Source organism: Taudactylus pleione, unplaced genomic scaffold (assembly GCF_031769625.1).
Source record: "Taudactylus pleione unplaced genomic scaffold, aTauple2 ptg000114l, whole genome shotgun sequence".
NCBI classification, from domain to species: Eukaryota; Metazoa; Chordata; class Amphibia; order Anura; family Myobatrachidae; genus Taudactylus; species Taudactylus pleione.
Window position 1 is genome coordinate 27874282 of NW_028284516.1, and position 24905 is coordinate 27899186.

Here is a 24905-nt window from a genome sequence, read left to right on the forward strand (position 1 = left end):
GGACCAGGGTTGACTACCCCTGCCTTAAATCATAGATCTTACGCTTGAGGCCACTAACTAACTATGTTTTTTTTAATGTCCCTGTACAGGATGGGAAATGCTTTTTCATATTAAAAGCACTACTAGAAGTCTTCCTGGTCCCCTTCTGGGATGAGAAAATCCACTCCCAGCAGCAGCAGCCATGCTCAAGGATTCTTCTGTTACAATATAGCTAGTAAGTTAAATATATCTTTATAAAACGGTTTAAGCACCTACAATGATTTAAAAAAAAAATACATTCATTAGAGCAGACTATTAGTTGAAAATAACTTGATAGGAAAAAGACTTTAAATGGCCAGTTTGTTCATGCTATGATGCATTATAACAAAGCAGAGTCTTAAAAGAATTATGCCACACAAGTAGGTGGCTCGGATTTAAGACACATACAGATCAGCTGAGCACAAACACTACATCTAATATAATGTGTTACTAGTATATTGAACAAATGAAAATGTGACATATTTTAGCAAAATAATATTATTTCATACATTCTCATGAATTCATGTCTATTGACTGGCAATCCCAATACAGTTTACATTATTAATAGGTTAGTGTTCTATTGCTCTCTAATTAGCAAGATCTATTTTCTGATGCACAGTGAAAAGAAGGTCCATCTGGATTTCTGTATACAGTTATACAGAATGATGACATATATTAGATATGTTGCAGTTTATTGATAACAAAGTGGATATAAATGCTTCCATTTTGAAATATAATACTTCCATTTTCTCTGACATAATTAATACAAAAAAAGAAATTAGAATAGGTCCCGTTTGTTTGTACGTGGAAATAGATGTTGAATCGCAATCCAAAATCTTTCTACATTCAATGTCCTTCTTAAATTCTTTACAACACATAAGTGCTTTATCCAATGGGATTCCAGTGTACAATATATGCTGTCGGCATATAGTCCTTAAAGGTTTTAGTGAATGTGTTTTGTCCATGTGAAAGCAGATGAGAGGCCTCTTGCATACTCAATAACCACATTTGCAAGAGCGGTCATGAAATAAGTTCTATTTGCAATTATCCATTTGATTCAACGGTGGACATGTTCAGGGCTCATCATCGGCAGGCGGTGGCTGGCACAGCTTGTACAACCTAGCAGGAATGACAAAGCAGAAATATGCGCTTTTTAATGAGCAGTCCATATATATTAGGTTATGGTGTATAGGTTGGTTCACAACAATGCATTTCTTTAAAAGAATGACTGTGCTGCCCCTGCAGTGTTATACAGTAGTATTATTATTGAATGCTACTATGTACATCTTCTGTGCTCCCATATTCAGTACAGAAATAACCCCTTTACTGAGGCAAGAGTTTCTTGTTTTTGGAAACTGACAAATTTTCAGCAGTTTCTTCCATTGAATAAACTACACCTAGACTGATCTCCTCCTATCAGCTCTTGTTATGACTGACTCAAGAGTCGGATTAAAACCTCATGGAGGCAAGGGGCGGTTTAAGAGAGGAGGGGGTCCGTGGGCAGCCTCCATCCTCTCCAGCAGCGCAGTAGACTCTGGCTTTGTGCCACAGTCAGTCTGCTGCTCAAGTCCCCAGGAACATGGCGCCTGCACTATGTTCCCTGAGACTTCTCTACCGAGCTGGAAAATGGCCGCAGTGCCGGCTAACATGGGACTCCAGAGGGAGTAAGTATATTTATATGTAGGCTTGTCATATCAATGGGTGCAGGGTGTTTGGTGTGGGTATTCCTGGACCCAGGGGCCCGTGTGCACTGCACTCCCTGCTCCTGTTATAGGTGTGCCAATGATGGGGCCCTAGGTGACCTACTGGTTTGGCTCCCCCTTCTCCTCACCATTTGTCATAAAGAAAACAAAACATAAATATGGGTATGGCCAGGGGAGTAGCGTGGAACCATGGCGCCCGGAGAAAGTGCATGTTGTGGCCCCAAGCAGCTATCACTGGAGTGGGAACACCTATGGGAAGCTCCCTTCTCATCTATGCTCCTACTTCGCAAATATACATTGCACCTACTGTATATTAATGTGAGTACTACTAACCATGTCATGTTCTGTCTACCACCATTAGTTCAGGTCTCCTAATACAGTATTTTTTAAAAGACCTTTCAAATAACACTTTGTGGTCATGCCTGGGAACACCTCATTACTTTAAAAAGCAAAGCAGTGACTTTTTTTGAAACTCGTACCTGACAAAAAGAAAAGGAGAGGAGAGGGGTGGTGGCAGAAGCCAATAAGAAAGGAGAGGGGAGGGACAAAGAGTTGATTAGAGAGGGGTGGTGACAGAAGCCAATAAGAAAGGAGAGGGTAGGGACAGAGAATTGATCAGAGAGGGGTGGTGACAGAAGCCAATAAGAAAGGAGAGGGGAGGGACAAAGAGTTGATTAGAGAGGGGTGGTGACAGAAGCCAATAAGAAAGGAGAGGGGAGGGACAGAGAATTGATCAGAGAGGGGTGGTGACAGAAGCCAATAAGAAAGGAAAGGGGAGGGACAAAGAGTTGATCAGAGAGGGGAGGTGGCAGAAACCAATAAGAAAGGAGAGGGGAGGGACAAAGAGTTGATCAGAGAGGGGTGGTGGCAGAAGCTAATAACAAAGTAGAGGACAGGGGAGCCGATCCCATGGTAGATAGGGGAGGGAATTAAAGAGGTGAATGTAATCAATCTGACAGGAAATGGGAGGTGACAGAAGATGATCACAGAGGAGGGAGGGCCGGGGTGGAGGTAATCTGGGCAGTTTGAGGGTACATGAAATGTAGAAACGGATCTCAGATCCTTAATTTATTTAGGATATAGAGCAAACAAACCGAGATAAAACTAACAGGCGGCCGTCATACTGTGCAGCTCCCCATGAATTCCAGAACCCTGAATGGTGCCCTCTGTCCATTTTGGCGTTTGGAGCTCATGCTCCACTGGAACCACCCTCGCTGCTTCCCTGGGTATGGCTAATCTGGTTCTCTCAGTGTAAACTGAACCCTAGACAGGAGCCTAGGTTGCCTAATGATTGATCTGGCTATACTGTACACATTCTTCACACAGTTTAACATCTCACTGTGTTATTTGTTGTCTACAGCATTTGGAAACAGACTACTTATTCTGTGAATTATAATAACTAACTTGCTTACCTCCTTCCATAGAAAATTATAGAATATGATTGATTGCTATGTCTGTTTTAGAAAGTTTAGTAAATCTACCCATAGGTGTTCACCCCCCTCCAAAAAAACATACTTTCTCCACATTCCTTCTGTGAACGTAGACTACTGATGTACGGTTCTCTATAAATATTTTATTGAGGGATTTTTTTATTTACTGGTACTGTACATGCTTTGGAATGTTCTATCATCTATTCCTATTCTAAACTGCAGCTGCACTATATCAATCAGTTCTCTCTAAGCACAGATCCAGGTGGTGGGGCATACAGAAAAATGATCACAGAAGAGCGTCTTACTTGGTGTGAAACATGAATGCTGGGTATTCACTGGTATCAGGTCTGACAATTTTATTATAGAGATTCATTTCTATCCATCTGATAAATACTGATTTCCTTTGCTACATCTGAATTGATGAACTGCAGTAAGAAAACTCCTGGCATTAAGCTATTTATTAGGCAAGTTCTGACTGAGTCTAAAATATTTCTGCAATATAAACAAATCAAATTAATATTAACATTGTGTTTAAGGTCTAATACCTCAAAGACAGTGCTTCCCCTAACAGGCTACACTTCTGAAATACAAATCATTAATTTTATCTGCTTGGTACGTTTTGTGCAAAATGGTATTCTAGCATTGCCAGTTCCATTATACTAAGATTAGTTAAGTACACAGATTTAAGGTGGAATTTCTAATTTTACGATAATTGTGGTCACGTCATTTTTCTGAGTCTGTTCTAGATTTATGAAGTTGATGAAAAACCTCTCCAAATCCTATGAGGCCGATTTATTAATCAGGTACTTGTTTTAGCCACTTTGATAAATAAGTGTAATACATACAGCCCTGTTAGTTAGGACTTACACGTGAGGTAGTGCCCTGGATGGGGGCTAGATCGCTTATCATTTTGTTACTGAAATGCTGACAGTAAAGCACCATTTAATCTAGGGATGTGCAGGCTCGGATAGGTTCGAGTTTGCACGTGGAGTTCGGATTTTTCCCTCCAAAAAAACGGAACTCAGAACGAGGCAAAACGTCATCTTACATGGACGAACATCATCATTCCTGGTCTTTTGTCCAGGAATGATGATGTTCGTCCATGTAAGATGACGTTTTGCCTCGTTCTGAGTTCCGTTTTTTTGGAGGGAAAAATCCGAACTCCACGTGCAAACTCGAACCTATCCGAGCCTGCACATCCCTAATTTAATCTCATTTATACCTGCAAAGCTGTGTGTGGACCCTTGTTGTGCACCTAGACACTGCACCACTGACCCCTTTACCAAGCTAATTACCCCAGATATATCACAACATATATATGTACACACATAGTAGCTGATGTGCCCGATGTCACCCGGGTAGCCATTAGCTGAGTGTCATACATGAGACACGACAGGTACCGGAATAGGTAGGCTCTGCCTCAATGGCCATGTTCGAGAAAATGAAAAAGCCAAATACAAAGCGAGTGAAGTATCCAAGTGGATTGAATCTAGTCCTTAGACTCCAGAGGTGGGGAAGCAGCACAGTCCAATATTTAAATAGGGGAGCCACCCCAACTGTCATCCCAAATGCTGCCAAAAACAACTGGCAGTTGGTGTGGCTCCGCTATTTGAATATTGGACTGCGTGGCAGCCCCACCTCTGAAGCCTCCACTCGACCCAGACAATGAGCTTGGAAAGAATAAACTCCCTGAATTTCATGTTTCTAGGTCAAGGGGTTTGGGCAGGACATTGATGAGTCAGTAAGTCAGAAATTTGCACAGGGGAGGAAACATTTTAGCCCTTTTCACCCCCTTAGGAGTCAACTTTCAAAAAATCCCTGCATAGTGGGTGCCTGTATCATGGAAGAAATATACTCCCCTAATTTCATGTTTATAGGTCAAGAGGTTTGGACAGGGCGTTGATGAGTCAGTCAAGTCAGGACATTGCACAGGGGTAGGAAACATTTTAGCCCTTTTCAACCTCTTAGGTGTCGACTTTCAGAAAATCCCTGCTTAGTGGGTGCCTACATCAGGAAAGTCATGTACTCCCCAATTTTTATGTTTCTAGGTCCTGGGGTTTGAGCTGGACGTTGATGAGTCAGTCAGGATATTTGTTTTATATATATATATATATATATACTGTATACTAGCTGATGTACTCGGTTTTACCCGGGTAGACCTTAGATATTTACTGTTTCCATTTCCATCTCACTACTCCAGTAACACATTAATCCTTCCCCTCTATAGTAATGCATCACTGCTATAGTAAGACATTCCACTCCCTCACCTCTGTAGTAACACATTATCCTCGCTCACCTCTGTAGTAACACATTTCCCTCCCTCGCCCGTTTTGTAATACATTCAACATTCCCTTCCCCCACCTGTGAAGAAAAACTATTCCTCCCACACACCTGTTGTAACACATTACCCTGATTCACACCTGTAGTAACTTCTTCCCCTCCCTCGCCTCTGAAGTAGCACATTACCCCCGCTCATCCCTGTAGTAACACATTCTCCACACTCACCTCTGTAGTAACACATTCCCCTCCCTTACCCCGTAGTAACACATTTGACATTCCCCTCCCTCACCTGTTTTGTAACATACTTCCCACCCTTGCCTGTGTAGTAACACATTCCATCCCTTACCTCTATAGTAACACATTACCCTCCCTAATCTGTGTATTAACACAGTCCCCTCTCTCACCTCTATAACATATTCCCCTCTCACTGCTGTAGTAAAGTCACTTTTTCACCGCATTAAGGAGTCTCCTGAGTGCCGCTATTCTATTGCTATATATATATATATATATATAGATATATATACACATTTATATATATATATATATGTCTATCCAATGTACTGCATGAATTAATGGCGTATATATTAATGCAAATAGTACAGGAAATGAAAGACCTTGAACTTCTTTTTCCAAAGCTAAAGTGTCTGACTGTACTCGTATCATACTGTCTGAATCATGTATCATAGTTACATTAGATACTTAAGTATTGCTTTAGTTGGAAGAGGATAATCTGAAACTGTAAAACTAGAAAGTGATCAATGTGATGGAGATGGCTGCGAGTTGGAAAAGACACACGTCTCTAGGCAATCCTTTAGTAATGATGTAGGATCAGCACATCATTCTCTGAGCTGGTCAAACTTTGTGTCCATTACAGCCAGGGCCCTGCTGATTTGCCCTGCTGTTTTATTACATTATTTGTTTACAGTTTTGAAAATAATCATCTAATATTGTGCAGCTCTGCTTTCTCTAATGTGATACCTGACACAGGCGAGCTGCGCCATAAATCCTGTAATCTATTATGAAAGAGATTTTTCCTATTACTGTACGAAAAAAGAACAAACAGTATGTGCTCTCAGTCTCATAAACATTTCTGTGCATGTCATAAAAAAAAATAAACCTGACTGCAAAGCTTTATTGTCAACTGGACAAGAAAAGAGATGAAAAAACAAAAGAAAGAAAAACAATCTAAAACTCATTTTTCTTTTGACATTCCCCTGGCCTCCGATGGTCTTGTGTAAGAGGCTGCTTTATAATAAAAATGTGTTTTTTTTCGTCATGCCTCACATCTATCTATCTATCTATCTATCTATCTATCTATCTATCTATCTATCTATCTATACTCACCTCTATCTATCTATCTATCTATCTATCTACACACACCTCTATCTATCTATCTATCTATCTATCTACACACACCTCTATCTATCTATCTATCTATCTATCTATCTATCTATCTATCTATCTATCTACACACACCTCTATCTATCTATCTATCTATCTACACTCACCTCTATCTATCTATCTATCTATCTACACACACCTCTATCTATCTATCTATCTATCTATCTATCTATCTATCTATCTATCTATCTATCTATCTACACACACCTCTATCTATCTATCTATCTATCTATCTATCTACACACACCTCTATCTATCTATCTATCTACACACACCTCTATCTATCTATCTATCTATCTATCTATCTACCTACACACACCTCTATCTATCTACACACACCTCTATCTATCTATCTATCTATCTACACACACCTCTATCTATCTATCTATCTATCTACACACACCTCTATCTATCTATCTATCTATCTATCTATCTACACACACCTCTATCTATCTATCTATCTATCTATCTACACACCTCTATCTACACACACCTCTATCTATCTATCTATCTATCTATCTATCTATCTATCTATCTAATCTATACTCACCTCTATCTATCTATCTATCTATCTATCTATCTACACACACCTCTATCTATCTATCTATCTATCTACACACACCTCTATCTATCTATCTATCTATCTATCTACACACACCTCTATCTATCTATCTATCTATCTACACTCACCTCTATCTATCTATCTATCTATCTACACACACCTCTATCTATCTATCTATCTATCTATCTATCTATCTACACACACCTCTATCTATCTATCTATCTATCTATCTATCTACACACACCTCTATCTATCTATCTATCTACACACACCTCTATCTATCTATCTATCTATCTATCTATCTACCTACACACACCTCTATCTATCTACACACACCTCTATCTATCTATCTATCTATCTATCTATCTACACACACCTCTATCTATCTATCTATCTACACACACCTCTATCTATCTATCTATCTATCTATCTATCTATCTATCTATCTACACACACCTCTATCTATCTATCTATCTATCTACACACCTCTATCTACACACACCTCTATCTATCTATCTATCTATCTATCTATCTATCTATCTATCTATCTATCTATCTAATCTATACTCACCTCTATCTATCTATCTATCTATCTATCTACACACACCTCTATCTATCTATCTATCTACACACACCTCTATCTATCTATCTATCTATCTATCTATCTATCTACACACACCTCTATCTATCTATCTATCTATCTACACTCACCTCTATCTATCTATCTATCTATCTACACACACCTCTATCTATCTATCTATCTATCTATCTATCTATCTACACACACCTCTATCTATCTATCTATCTATCTACACACACCTCTATCTATCTATCTATCTATCTACACACACCTCTATCTATCTATCTATCTATCTATCTATCTATCTATACTTACCTCTATCTATCTATCTACACACACCTCTATCTATCTATCTATCTATCTATCTACACACACCTCTATCTATCTATCTATCTATCTATCTATCTATCTACACACACCTCTATCTATCTATCTATCTATCTATCTATCTATCTATCTACACACACCTCTATCTATCTATCTATCTATCTACACACATCTCTATCTATCTATCTATCTATTTATCTATCTATCTATCTATCTATCTATCTATCTACACACACCTCTATCTATCTATCTATCTATCTATCTACACACACATCTATCTATCTATCTATCTACATACACCTCTATCTATCTATCTATCTACACACCTCTATCTATCTATCTACACACACCTCTATCTATCTATCTATCTACACACACCTCTATCTATCTATCTATCTACACACACCTCTATCTATCTATCTATCTATCTATCTACATACACCTCTATCTATCTATCTATCTACACACCTCTATCTATCTATCTATCTATCTACACACACCTCTATCTATCTATCTATCTATCTACACACACCTCTATCTATCTATCTATCTATCTATCTATCTATCTATCTATCTATCTATCTATCTATACTTACCTCTATCTATCTATCTACACACACCTCTATCTATCTATCTATCTATCTACACACACCTCTATCTATCTATCTATCTATCTATCTACACACACCTCTATCTATCTATCTATCTATCTATCTATCTATCTATCTACACACACCTCTATCTATCTATCTATCTACACACATCTCTATCTATCTATCTATTTATCTATCTATCTATCTATCTATCTATCTATCTATCTATCTATCTATCTATCTACACACACCTCTATCTATCTATCTATCTATCTACACACACATCTATCTATCTATCTATCTACATACACCTCTATCTATCTATCTATCTACACACCTCTATCTATCTATCTACACACACCTCTATCTATCTATCTACACACACCTCTATCTATCTATCTATCTACACACACCTCTATCTATCTATCTATCTACACACACCTCTATCTATCTATCTATCTATCTATCTATCTATCTACATACACCTCTATCTATCTATCTATCTACACACCTCTATCTATCTATCTATCTATCTACACACACCTCTATCTATCTATCTACACACACCTCTATCTATCTATCTATCTATCTATCTACACACACCTCTATCTATCTATCTATCTATCTATCTATCTATCTATCTATCCTCACCTCTATCTATCTATCTATCTACACACACCTCTATCTATCTATCTATATACACCTCTATCTATCTATCTATCTATCTATCTACACACCTCTATCTATCTATCTATCTACACACACCTCTATCTATCTATCTATCTATCTACACACACCTCTATCTATCTATCTATCTATCTATCTATCTATCTATACTCACCTCTATCTATCTATCTATCTATCTATCTACACACACCTCTATCTATCTATCTATCTATCTATCTATCTATCTATCTACACACACCTCTATCTATCTATCTATCTATCTATCTACACACACCTCTATCTATCTATCTATCTATCTATCTATATATCTATCTACACACACCTCTATCTATCTATCTATCTATCTATCTATCTATCTACACACACCTCTATCTATCTATCTATCTACACACACCTCTATCTATCTATCTACACACACCTCTATCTATCTATCTATCTATCTATCTATCTACACACACCTCTATCTATCTATCTATCTACACACACCTCTATCTATCTATCTATCTATCTATACTCACCTCTATCTATCTATCTATCTATCTATCTATCTATCTATCTACACACACCTCTATCTATCTATCTATCTATCTATCTACACACACCTCTATCTATCTATCTATCTATCTATCTACACACACCTCTATCTATCTATCTATCTATCTATCTATCTACACACACCTCTATCTATCTATCTATCTATCTACACACACCTCTATCTATCTATACTCACCTCTATCTATCTATCTATCTATCTATCTATCTATCTATCTACACACACCTCTATCTATCTATCTATCTATCTATCTATCTATCTACACACACCTCTATCTATCTATCTATCTATTTATCTATCTATCTATCTACACACACCTCTATCTATCTATCTATCTATCTATCTACACACACCTCTATCTATCTATCTATCTATACTCACCTCTATCTATCTATCTATCTATCTATCTATCTATCTATCTATCTATCTATCTATCTACACACACCTCTATCTATCTATCTATCTATCTATCTACACACACCTCTATCTATCTATCTATCTATCTATCTACACACACCTCTATCTATCTATCTATCTATCTATCTACACACACCTCTATCTATCTATCTATCTATCTATCTATCTATCTATCTACACACACCTCTATCTATCTATCTATCTACACACACCTCTATCTATCTATCCACACCTCTATCTATCTATCTATCTATCTATCTATCTACATACACCTCTATCTATCTATCTATCTATCTATCTACATACACCTCTATCTATCTATCTACACACCTCTATCTATCTATCTATCTATCTATCTACACACACCTCTATCTATCTATCTACACACACCTCTATCTATCTATCTATCTACACACACCTCTATCTATCTATCTATCTACACACACCTCTATCTATCTATCTATCTATCTATCTATACTCACCTCTATCTATCTATCTATCTATCTACACACACCTCTATCTATCTATCTATCTATCTACACACCTCTATCTATCTATCTATCTATCTATCTACACACACCTCTATCTATCTACACACACCTCTATCTATCTATCTATCTATCTATCTATCTATCTATCTATCTATCTATCTATCTATCTATCTACACACACCTCTATCTATCTATCTATCTATCTATCTATCTATCTATCTATCTATACTCACCTCTATCTATCTATCTATCTATCTATCTATCTACACACACCTCTATCTATCTATCTATCTATCTACACACACCTCTATCGATCTATCTACACACACCTCTATCTATCTACACACACCTCTATCTATCTATCTACACACACCTCTATCTATCTATCTATCTATACTCACCTCTATCTATCTATCTACACACACCTCTATCTATCTATCTATCTATCTATCTATCTATCTATCTACACACACCTCTATCTATCTATCTATCTATCTATCTACACACACCTCTATCTATCTATCTATCTATCTATCTACACACACCTCTATCTATCTATCTATCTATCTATCTACACACACCTCTATCTATCTATCTATCTACACACACCTCTATCTATCTATCTACACACACCTCTATCTATCTATCTATCTATCTATCTACACACACCTCTATCTATCTATCTATCTACACACACCTCTATCTATCTATCTATCTATCTATCTATCTATCTATCTACACACACCTCTATCTATCTATCTATCTATCTATCTATCTACACACACCTCTATCTATCTATCTATCTATCTATCTACACACACCTCTATCTATCTATCTATCTACACACACCTCTATCTATCTATCTATCTATCTATCTATCTACACACACCTCTATCTATCTATCTATCTATCTACACACACCTCTATCTATCTATCTATCTATCTATCTACACACACCTCTATCTATCTATCTATCTATCTACATACACCTCTATCTATCTATCTATCTACACACCTCTATCTATCTATCTATCTACACACACCTCTATCTATCTATCTACACACACCTCTATCTATCTATCTATCTATCTATCTATCTACACACACCTCTATCTATCTATCTATCTACACACACCTCTATCTATCTATTTATCTATCTATCTATCTACACACACCTCTATCTATCTATCTATCTATCTATCTATCTATCTATCTACACACACCTCTATCTATCTATCTATCTATCTACACACACCTCTATCTATCTATCTATCTATCTATCTATCTATCTATCTATCTATCTATCTATCATCTGATAGGTCCTGATAAATTGGCCCCTCTGTCTCCTGTTCCATAGACAAACCTTTATCCATTCCACCATCAGCTTTGCCTTTATTTTGGTATACTATGTTATTATTATATTGTACTTTATATGGTGCAACAAGGGGTTTCGCTGCACCTCACAAACTACATAAGCAGAAACAGTGCGAAAGACATATGGGATACAAGCGATAGAATACCCACAAAAGTAGTATCAGCTGTTGAACCCAAAGGTTTGGTACAGATGTAGTCAGTGTGGAGAAGATGATGGTATAACCGAGGGAGGGTAAAATCACATGAGGGAAGAGAGCCCTGCTCGTGAGGGTTACAATCTGAAGGGGAGAAAAAGACAGACAGCATACCACCCAACAGGGACAAAATGCTCTGTTCCTGGACTTACTGCTTAATTTATGATTGCCATCACCTGTGGTGAAACACCTTTCTTATCAATTAACTACAGTAGTCAACACAGGTGACAGCAATCATAAATTAGGCAGGATGTCCACGAACAGAGCAATTTCCCACCTAGAATGGTGGGATGTCCAGGAACAGAGCATCCCTCCTAGAATGGGTCAGGTTGGGAGGGAGACACAGAGGGGATAGACAGTAAGGAGGAGAGATACCATATCAAGTGGCTTATTTATTATCACATTTTAGAGCCGATAATTATAATTTCTTATCACAGATATCGCAAAGTGTTAATAGTTTAGTTTTAGCAATTAACAAAATGCAAAGTGAATGAACAGAAAATAAATCTAAATCAAATCAATATTTGGTGTGACCACCCCTTGCCTTCAAAACAGCATCAATTCTTCTAGGTACACTTGCACAAAGTCAGGGATTTTGTAGGATTATAGTCAGGTGTATCCAGAGGTGTAGTGTGAAGCCACGGCGCCTGGAGCAAGCACTTTTTTGCCACCCCCTGCGCCACCTAAAGTGTGTGACCATAAAAGTAGTGTTTGGAAGTGCACAGGCAGGATACAAAGTAAGTAATTATAGTGCATGTTCTGGTCGTCAATTTGAAACCCCCCTCTGACTGGACACTCCCCATTTGGTACACATACTTCCCACTCCTACTAGGCACAATTACCACTACCCCCTACTAATGGACACACTCACCCTTCACTGTACAACCCGTCCACCATGTATGTGCTGCAACCTACCTTTCCCTCCACTGTGATGTGCCTAGAGGACAGGCAACACTTCTTTACTGGGCACATTCACATCTGTCCGTTCCCAAACCCCAGCCTCCTCTCCAGTCACAGTCCAGCTGCTGACTTAGATTCACGCTACAGTGATTCCGGCATTAGAGCCCTGGCAGGGGAAGTTGGGATTCAGCAGAAGGGAGGAGAGTCGGAGAGAGGACAGAGTATAAGGGTGGAGGGACGGAGGTGGGATGGAGGAGAAGGGTGTAGGGAAGGAGCCAGGCAGGGTTAACTGTCCATGGCGGTCAGTAGTGGCTGACAGGGGGCAGGCCGGATTAAGTCTTCAGGAGGCCCGGGGCACTTAAGACAGAGGGGCCCTTTCCCCGGTGTCAACACTAGTTGTGACCGCTGTGTGTGTGTGCCTCCACCCCTGCATCTATATGAGTTAGCCAGGTAGGTCCTACCAGCACTACTGCAATGCGGGCACACATACATATATATATATATATATATATATATATATATACACACATATATGTGTGTGTGTGTGTGTGTATATATGTACATTCCATAGACAAAAATCTAATTATATAGCAAAGCAAATTCCGATGTGTTCCTTGCATAATACAGATTTGGTATGCCATGACACCATGTGGTTAACGGCAGATTCAGCACTCTCACAGAGTGAGATTGCTGTCACTCACAAAATGGTGGAGATACTAATTCACAGAATTGTGTGCTCATTGGAATACACACATGCAGTCTATGCAACTGATGTCTGAGCAGTTATGTGGCACACACATCCCACTCAGTGCCCACAATCATTCCATTCAGTCACCACAAAAATTTCACTGAGTTCCAACATCCTGCTCACTCCATACATCCATCTCATTCATTATACACATTCAGCTTCCAAATTGCTAAAACTATCATACTCTATCTATACATGTACACTAGCCTCCATGCTGCTATAACTTCCCCAATCCCTACAGCAGTGTGTTCTCCCAACTGTGCTAGTCTGCATGCCCTGATCCACACCAATTTGTCTTTTCCCATGTGCACCGCCCTGTCTTCCTGCATCCGTGCCACTGTGTTTCCTTCCATCTGCACCACTGCCTTGCCCCCAGCCACGTCACTCTGTCTTCCCCTCATCTCTGCCACTCTTTATTCCTCCATCTGCACCACTCTGTCCCTCCCACCCATACCACTCTGTCTTCCCACCCATTTGCAACAATCTTTCTTCCCCAATCCCTTCTGTTGTGTGTTCTCCCATTGTGCTAGTCTGTATTCATCATCCACACCAGTCTGGCTTTACCCATCTGCGCTGCTCTGTTTTCCCGCATCCATGCCACTCTGTACCAACTATTCATGTTGCTCTGTTCCCCCAAACTGTGCTACTCTGTCTCTCACCCATGTGCACCATTTTCCACCAATCTGCATCACTTTGGCTCGCCCCCATCTGTACTGCCTAATCTTCCCCTCTACACGCTATTCTGTCTGCCCCATCCACACCGCTATATCTCCTTCCCCCACAGTGGCGCAAGTTCATCCCAGACGCCCGGAGGCAAGTTTTAATTTGGTGCCCCCCCTATAAAAAAGGGAAAATATATATTGTGCATATCTATCTATCTATCTATCTATCTATCTATTACATATGCACAAAAACACTAATATAAAATAGCCTTAAGTGGGGTGAATATATTATGGGCAATGGAGGAGGTGTCCCTTCAGTGCTGGCACCTGAAGGCAGGTGCCTCCATTGTCTCCCATAGTTCTGCCCCTGTTCCCCCATCCACCATACTCTTATCCCATCTACGCAGCTGTATGTTCTGCTCAGACATCAATTGCATAGACTGCATGTGTGTATTCCAATGAGCACACAATTCTGTGAATTAGCAGCTCCACCATTTTTTGAGTGACAGCAATCTCACTCTGTGAGAGTGCTGAATCTGCAGTTAACCACAAGGTGTCATGGCATACCAAATCTATATTACGTAAGGAACACATCCATTAAGGCGTCAGCCTTAATGATCGTAATTTCATTGCTTTTTGGAGTTTGAGTGGTAGAAATTCAATAGGTTTTGTGAATTTTAAGATCATGTCTAAGCAGCCTTAATGGGACATGTGAAACTGTAAGGTTTTTTGTCTATGGAATTTCATAGCTTTTTTAAAATGTATTAACTATTAGGGTTTGGATGAGCAAACCGGGCCACCTGCAGGAGAGAAGGGCAACAAAATGGTACACTAGCACAGGTGGAAGAGGGGACAGCACACAGGAGGTGGTTTGGGAGGTGAGAGTGCGAGATGGCTGTAGGCGTGCGGGGTAGCGGCAGCAGCGGTTGTGCAGAGCAGTAGCAGCGGTGCAGCGCAATGGGGGCATCAGTGGGTGACAGAGGGCTCAAAAAATGTGTAGGGTCCCCCCGTATTTACGAGAACCAGCACCGGACCCTTTCTAGCAGGGGGGTGATGCCACAGCCAGGGGAGCCCTTTCACCTGGGCCCCCCGGCCGAAGCATCACTCCTGGCTGCTAGTCAGGCCAGGGATCCCTGGGGAGCTGGGGACCCCCCCTCCCCAAAAAAAGGGGTCCCCCTCTCCAGGGCACCCCAGGCCCATGCTGATAGCCCGGGGCTATCCCCGGCAGTTGATTATGTAAAGTGTGAAGCAAGTAAAGTTTGAATATTGGCTTTTGCTGTGTAACTACAGTTCCCAGCAAGCCTCCGAGCAGGAGAACCACAAGTATCAGCATGCGGGGCATTACGGACCTGCTGGTAACTGTAGTTCCAAAAAACGAAAAAGAGAAAAAGTAGAGCTATTATTGTAGTGCACTATGTTGCCATTTCATTGGTCTGTTATTTATTAAAACATATTGATCTTTATTTCAATTCGATTAAAATATTTGACATATAGGGGTCATCACAACTGGCGAAATATTTTATTAAAATTAATTCAGTATTCGGTAAGATAGAAAGATGTGCATAAAGTATGAAATTTGGTGTACAATTAAAAAAGAAATTCACACATGCCGCTGGTCGCGTATAGCCGTATTCCTATATTATAGAATAAATGTTAGTCTCCCCGTATTCTATTTATAATAACATGTGGATAGTGGATTTATTGATCTATACCCATTTATCCTTGATAAATGATATTAGGGAGAGATTTGTGTGTCTACTGCAGATAAAATGTAGCAGTTGCCGTTATCATGAGCTTACAATGCAACTCTTCAGAAAGTAGCAATCTCTATTTTAGCTACTTCCGTAACATTTCACTCAGATACACAGTAATAGTTTGTCCACATTGTAGCTGTTACTGCATAAGGGCTAACTAGCTCCATGTAGTAATATAGAGCTAATCAGATTCTATAGATAACCCTGCCGTTTATCTTAATCAGGGAATATTGTGTACATAGTATCCCCTTACTCTGCTGCAGATATACACAGTTGTAATATCACATCATATTTGGTATTATAATTAAGTGCGGTCAGTCGGCATGTGGAAAGGCGTTTCTTTCCACATGCCGACTGACCACACTTAATTATAATACCAAATATGATGTGATATTACAACTGTGTATATCTGCAGCAGAGTAAGGGGATACTATGTACACAATATTCCCTGATTAAGATAAACGGCAGGGTTATTTATAGAATCTGATTAGCTCTATATTACTACATGGAGCTAGTTAGCCCTTATGCAGTAACAGCTACAATGTGGACAAACTATTACTGTGTATCTGAGTGAAATGTTACGGAAGTAGCTAAAATAGAGATTGCTACTTTCTGAAGAGTTGCATTGTAAGCTCATGATAACGGCAACTGCTACATTTTATCTGCAGTAGATTCACAAATCTCTCCCTAATATCATTTATCAAGGATAAATGGGTATAGATCAATAAATCCACTATCCACATGTTATTATAAATAGAATACGGGGAGACTAACATTTATTCTATCATATAGGAATACGGCTATACGCGACCAGCGGCATGTGTGAATTTCTTTTATAATTGTACACCAAATTTCATACTTTATGCACATCTTTCTATCTTACTGAATACTGAATTAATTTTAATAAAATATTTCGCCAGTTGTGATGACCCCTATATGTCAAATATTTTAATCGAATTGAAATAAAGATCAATATGTTTTAATAAATAACAGACCAATGAAATGGCAACATAGTGCACTACAATAATTGCTCTACTTTTTCTCTTTTTAATTTTTTGGAACATATATATATATAGAGCTTGTGGTAGCACATCAGTAATAAGGACCAAAAACAAACAATTATAGTTTAATATTACACCCTTTATTTACTGAGTCAATGCCATTTATTATGATATAAACTCTAAAGATTATGAAACTAGTGCGGGATCATAAACTTATTTTCGGTAACTGTAGTTCCACACCAAAAGCAACATTAAAAAACCACACAATACACTGTAGAAAAGTAAAATTTTATTAAAACATACCTGCGCACACACGTGTACTCACGACGGCCATCTTGGTACACCCAAGGGAAGCCACAGTGATTACACCTGCTGAAGGCTCCTAATGCGGCTGCGCAACAAGTTGAAAAGTCCTATCTATACAGTGGCGGATTCTTGAGGTAATAGTTTAAAAACTGTAACTTTCTAATTTACCTGAACCCTAAAAGGCCCTACCCTGGCACAATAGCTACCTAATAAAACAAACCCCAAGTCAAAATTCGCCCTCTACCCTGAGTTTTACCTTCCCAAAAAATCCCATAGACTACAGCAGAAAAGAGGTCCTAATTGAGAATGTCAGAAAATTTTGACAGTTGGAACTTTAGATTACTCCCAAGTCCTCATTTTTTATGTTTATGACCTGAAATTTGGCATGCAACACCGAATGACAATTCTACCCGCCCGTGCCAAATTTCAGCTCAGTACCTCAAATAGCTTTTGAGGTGTAGCCCCTTAAATAACATGCCCCTCCATAATTCTCTATGGGAGAATTGCAGTTTTTTACACGCGGCCTTAATATAAGGGCATGGCTGTGCCATATACAGTATATACAGTCAGGTGCATAAATATTGGGACATTGACAGAATTTTCATATTTTGGCCTCTATTCACCACCACAATGGCTTTGAAATGAAACAAACAAGATGTGCTTTAACTGCAGACTTTCAGATTTACTTTGAGGGTAATTACATCCAAATCAGGTGAACAGTGTAGGAATTACAACGGTTTCTATATGTGCCTCCCACTTTTTAAGGGGCCAAAAGTAATGGGACTATCAACTCAAAAGCTATTTCATGGACAGGTGTGGGCTATTCCCTCGTTATTTCATTATCAATTAAGCAGGTAAAAGGTCTGGAGTTGATTCTAGGTGTGACATTTGCATTTGGAATCAGTTGCTGTCGACTCTCAATATGAGATCCAAAGAGCTGTCACTATCAGTGAAGCAAGCCATCATTAAGCTGAAAAATCAAAACAAACCCATCAGAGAGATAGCAAAAACATTAGGTGTGGCCAAATCAACTGTTTGGAACATTCTTAAAAAGAAAGAACGCACCGGAGATCCCAGCAACACCAAAAGACCCGGAAGACCACGGAAAACAACTTTGGTGGATGACAGAAGAATTATTTCCCTGGTGAAGAAAACCCCCTTCACAACAGTTGGCCAAATCAAGAACACTCTCCAGAAGGTAGGTGTATATATGTCAAAGTCAACAATCAAGAGAAGACTTCACAAGAGTGAATATAGAGGGTTCACCACAAGATGTATACCATTGGTCAGCCACAAACACAGAAAGACCAGATTAGAGTTTGCCAAACAACATCTAAAAAAACCATTACAGTTCTGGAACAACATCCTATGGACAGATGAGACAAATATCAACTTGTACCAGAGTGATGGGAAGAGAAAAGTATGGAGAAGGAAAGGAACTGCTCATGATCCAAAACATACCACCTCATCAGTGAGGCATGGTGGTGGTAGTATCATGGTGTGGGCATATATGGCTGCCAATGGAACTGGTTCCCTTGTATTTATTGATGAAGCGACTGCTGACAAAAGCAGCAGAATGAATTCTGAAGTGTTTTGGGCAATATTATATGCTCATATTCAGTCAAATGCTTCAGAACTCATTGGACGGCGCTTCACAGTGCAGATGGACAATGACCTGAAGCATACTGCAAAAGCAACCAAAGAGTTTTTTAAGGCTAAAAAGTGGAATGTTATGCAATGGCCAAGTCAATCCCCTGACCTGAATCCGATTGAGCATGCATTTCACTTGATGAAGACAAAACTGAAGGGAAAATACCCCAAGAACAAGCAGGAACTGAAGACATTTGCAGTAGAGGCCTGGCAGAGCATCACCAGGGATGAAACCCAGCATCTGGTGATGTCTATGCGTTCCAGACTTCAGGCTGTAATTGCCCTCAAAGGATTTGCAACACAGTATTAAAAAGTGAAAGTTAGATTTAGGATTGTTTAGTTTGTCCCATTACTTTTGGCCCCTTAAAAAGTGGGAGGCACATATAGAAACTGTTGTAATTCCTACACTGTTCACCTGATTTGGATGTAATTACCCTCAAATTAAATCTGAAAGTCTGCAGTTAAAGCACATCTTGTTTGTTTCATTTCAAAGCCATTTGTGGTGGTGAATAGAGGCCAAAATATGAAAATTCTGTCAATGTCCCAATATTTATGCACCTGACTGTATATATAAATATATATATATATATATATATATATATATATACACTGAATGTTTATATATACAGTACACACATAAACCATTCTATTATGTGTTGTAAATGTCTCCCACTATTTTTGTCATTTTCCCCCCTCCCAACTCCTTATATAATATATTTAAGGATTCCCCACCCCCAGCCCTTATATGATATATTTAATTAGCTCACCCCCATATCCTTACAGTTTTTCTAACTGACCATGATGTGTTGTGTTCAGTCCTCCTCCTCTCAGAGTGCCAACATCAAGGGGCAGGCCAGCTCCAGAGTCCAGCCTCATGCACCTCGTTATCATCATGTTCAGTCTCGGTAACTCAGATCTGCTTGTCACATCACCACCGAGGAGAGCAAGTGAAGAAAGGTGCCGGCCATCACACTGGCCGGGGACGGGATCACGAGAACTCTGCTATTCACCAGCCTCCAGCGCTAACAATAGCACGAAACGGCTGGAGATGAGCTGGTTTGTTGCAGGTTGCAGAGAGAAGGGGGCCTGGGGTTACTCGCCCCCTGCGCTTCCGCCTTAATCCGGCTCTGATGGAGGGGGGGGATAATAAATGTGATCCAGATGGCGCCCTTGGCTAGAGCAGACGGCTATAGCATGAGCTCCACTGGCTCTGCTCTCGCTACGCCCCTGGGTGTATCATACCAAAAATGTAATAATGATCATCATTTTCATATGTAGGTTGAAAAACAGTTATTAACAGAAACAGCTGTGTAGGAGGCTTAAAACTGGATGAGGAACAGCCAACCTCTGCTACAAAGGTGAGGTTGTGGAAGACAGCTTCATGTCACAGGGCATACACCATGGCAAGACTGAACACAGCAACAAGACACAAGGTAGTTATACTGCATCAGCAAGGACTCTCCCCGGCAAAGATTTCAAAACAGACTGGGGTTTCAAGATGTGTTGTTCAAGCTTTTTTATAGAAGCATAAAGAAACGAGCAACGTTGAAGACCATAGATGCAGTGGTCGGCCAAGGAAACTTAGTGCATCAGATGAAAGACACATCATGCTTACTTCCCTTCAAAATTGGAAGATGTCCAGCAGTGCCATCAGCTCACAACTGACAGAAACCAGTGGGACCCAGGTACATCCATCTAATGTTCAGAGAATTCTTGCCAGAAGTGGTCTTCATGGAAGAATTGCGGCCAAAAAGCTATACCTTTGACGTGGAAACAAGACCAAGCGACTCAACTATGCGCGAAAACATAGGAACTAGGGTGCAGAAAAATGGCAGCAGGTGCTCTGTACTGATGAGTCAAAATTTTAAATATTTGGCTGTAACAGAAGGCAGTTTGTTCGCTTAAGGGCTGGAGTGTCTGCAGGCAACAGTGAAGCATGGTGGAGGTTCCTTGCAAGTTTGGGGCTGCATTTCAGCAAATTAAGTTGGGGATTTGGTCAGGATTATTGGTGTCCTCAATGCTGAGAAATACAGGCAGGTACTTATCCATCGTCAGTGGCAGAACTCCTGGAGACAATGGAATCATTTGCAGCCAGGGGCCAGCCCTGAAGGGGGCAACTGGCTCCATTGTCACCCTGCCGATCTGGGCACTGCTGAGGAGAAGCTGCATTGAGAAGGTGCGCCGCTGATCGGCGCTCCTTCTCTCCGCTTTCCCCTCCCCCCGGCGGCAGCCTAAGGACGGAGCTCACTCTTGGGGGCACTACTACTGGGGGCACTATAGGGGGCATTACAGGAGTCTTACTACTGGGGGCATCCTATGGGGGCACTACAGTGGCCTTACTACTGGGGGCATCATATGGGGGGACTACAGGGGCCTTACTACTGGGGGCACTTCAAGGGGCATTACTACTGGGGCACTACTACAGGGGGCATTACTTTTAGGGACATTACCAGGGGCATTACTACAGGGGGCATTATTACTACTGGGGGCACTGCATAGGGGGACTGCATAGGGGGGACCGCTACTGGGGGCACTGTATAAGGGGCACTACTGGAGGCACTGCATAGGGGGACCACTACTGTGGGCACGGTATATGAGGCACTACTGGAGGCACTGCATAGAGGGACCACTACTGGGGGTACTGCATAGGGGGACCACTACTGGGGGCATGGCATTTGGGGATCACTACTGGAGGTACTGCATAGGGGGACCACTACTGGAGGCACTGCATAGGGGGACCATTACTGGGGGGCACTGCATAGGCGGGTACTGCATAGGGTGAGGGCACTGCATAGGGGGACCACTACTGGGGGCACTGTATAAAAGGAACTGCATAGGGGGGTGGGTGCAGCTGGGACTGGCATAGGTGCTGGGGGGGGATTTTAATTTGGGGGTGGAGGGGCACCAACATTTATCTTGCCTCCGGGCACCTGGGATGAAGTTACGCCACTGTCCATCATGCAATACTATCAGGGAGGTGTCTGATTGGCTCCAAATTTATTGTGCAGCAAGACAACGACCACAAACTTACAGCCAATGTCATTAAGAACTATCTTCAGCATAAAGAAGAACATGGAATCCTGGAAGTGATGTTATGGCAGCACAGATGATGTAATGGTTTGCATTACTGCCTCACAGCACTGAGGTTGTGGGTTCGATTCCCACTACAGCCTAACTGTGTGGAGCTTGTACACTCTCCCTGTGCTTGCATGGGGGTGCTCCGGTTTCCTCCCATACTCCAAAAATATACTAGTAGGTTAATTGGCTCCCAACAAAAATAAACCCTAGTGTGTAAGTGTGTGCGTGTACATGTGATAGGGAATATAGATTGTAAGCTCCACTGGGACAGGGACTGATGTGAATGGAGAAATATTCTCTGTAAAGCGCTGCTGAATTTGTGTACGCTATATATTTAACTGGTAATATCAGAGCCCTGATCTCAACATCATCGAGTCTGTCTGGGATTACATGAAGAGACAGAAGGATTTTAGCAAGCCTACATCCACAATAGATCTGTGGTTAGTTTTCCCTTCCGAGTTCCTTCAAAAACTGTGTGCAAGTGTACCTACAAGAATTGATGCTGTTTTGAAGGTACTGTATCTGGTTTCTTTGCCTTACAGTATCTTTAAAAAGAGGACTATCGTTTTCACAATTTCTCCGTATCAGAAGAATAGTAAGCGATGATACCAAAGCCTGAAATGGGGTCCCTCTAGTCAACCACCGGCTGAGATCCTGGCCTCTCCCCCCACCCAACGGCGGTGACACGTCTCAGTTTTGTGAAACGGAGGACATTGCAGGCCTCTTCCCCCCGAGAAATGGTAGCAGACTATCCAACACTGACAGTCTGCTGCCGGACTGCGTGCGGGATCGCAGACCCGTACTGCACATGCGCAGTACGGGTCATACGCCAGCGCAGAAGAGTCACAATTGCAGATGTGTTCAAACCATCTAGTTAGCACACATCTCTGAATCAGCCCCTTAGTGTATAGAGTGTGTAGAAAAAAGGAAGATTAGAAACTGCTGGTTTTTGTAATTGGAGAAGGACCAGTCCATAGTAATTAGAATAACAGTTGCAGAATATTTTATGTATTTTATATTAAAATGATGGGGCTTGGACAGGATAAGCATTTGGGTTTGGTAAATAATCTATGTACTTTGTATTACTATATATTATTTTAATATTCCTCACTCGAACATCATCATTCGTCTGCAGGCCAGAAAAGTAGGGAATTAGTTAAAATATGGTCCTCCCAATAATGAGTAACCATAATGCGCTGACATAAAGGCCTCAATCACTGTGTGCCTACATCAGGTCAGTAGTTTATGGTATAAAAGGAAAGGCTCAGGCTTGGCAGTGGAGCTGACGTTAACGCTCCAGAACTGCACCAATCCCAGGTGTGATAATAGTGTATTTGAGTTCTAATTAGTGAAGCATAGTGCTCACCACCATATTTAATTAATTCCCAGGTAAAAGGGTGTGTGGCCTAATCGTGGCCGGCGTGGGAATTTTGTACCTACTCTCCCCTTTCTCGGTGCCCCTGGTCCTGGCAAACACTTGCTTAGCACTAACTGAGTATTTACATTTAACCCTAACATCTTCAATACAGCCATATAGGCTCCTCCAGGAAATCTATCTCATTGTACTCCAAGTCGAAAGTGATAAGACAACATATGATGGAGGGCATGACAGAGATTAGTTGACCCCTGTGTGATTCCAGGTATACTGTACGTAAATTGAAGATCAATTTATTATACAGTAAATAGACCCAATGAATAGACGATGTGTGGTCTTACCTTTTCAGTGTATTTATCCAGGGTGATAACTTAAAGAATAAGGGGCCTATTCATCATAACTTACAATTCTCTGGAGGTAATAAGGTTTAGAACTTGCATGGAGTTCTACCTAATTACCGAAGGAATTCATCATTCCTCCTCTCCATCAGTATCTATTCCGAAAAGCTGTGATTTTTGCGATGACAGCTTTTCGGGAAATGGATAGTTTTCCCTGCCTACACTAACTTACCGCAGCTGGAATCTGTGCTGTGCATGCGCTGTTACATTCATAGAACCAGCGCATGCGCAGCACTACCTGCAGCTGCGGTAATTTTGTATGGGGAGTGTGGAAATTAACGCAGGAGGACTTAACCAGGCGATATCAGTGATATCTCCTGGGTTAAGATACTTCATGAATACTAAAATAACGGTATTTAAGGAAAATGTCCTTGAAAACGTTATTTTAGTGTTGATGAACAGGCCCCTAACACTTTTACATGT

General features: G+C 40.5%; 1 protein-coding gene across 1 annotated transcript in view; it reads right to left on the minus strand.

Annotated features, from left to right (window-relative positions):
* Positions 1-236: 236 nt before the first annotated feature.
* PREX2 (phosphatidylinositol-3,4,5-trisphosphate dependent Rac exchange factor 2) overlaps positions 237-24905 on the minus strand; it is a 435974-nt gene continuing 411305 nt past the window's right edge. Inside the window, exon 40 of the mRNA XM_088471582.1 lies at positions 237-1137. Coding sequence (XP_088327708.1) covers positions 1092-1137 — 46 coding nt within the window. The 3' untranslated portion in view covers positions 237-1091. The remainder of the gene's footprint in view (positions 1138-24905) is intronic.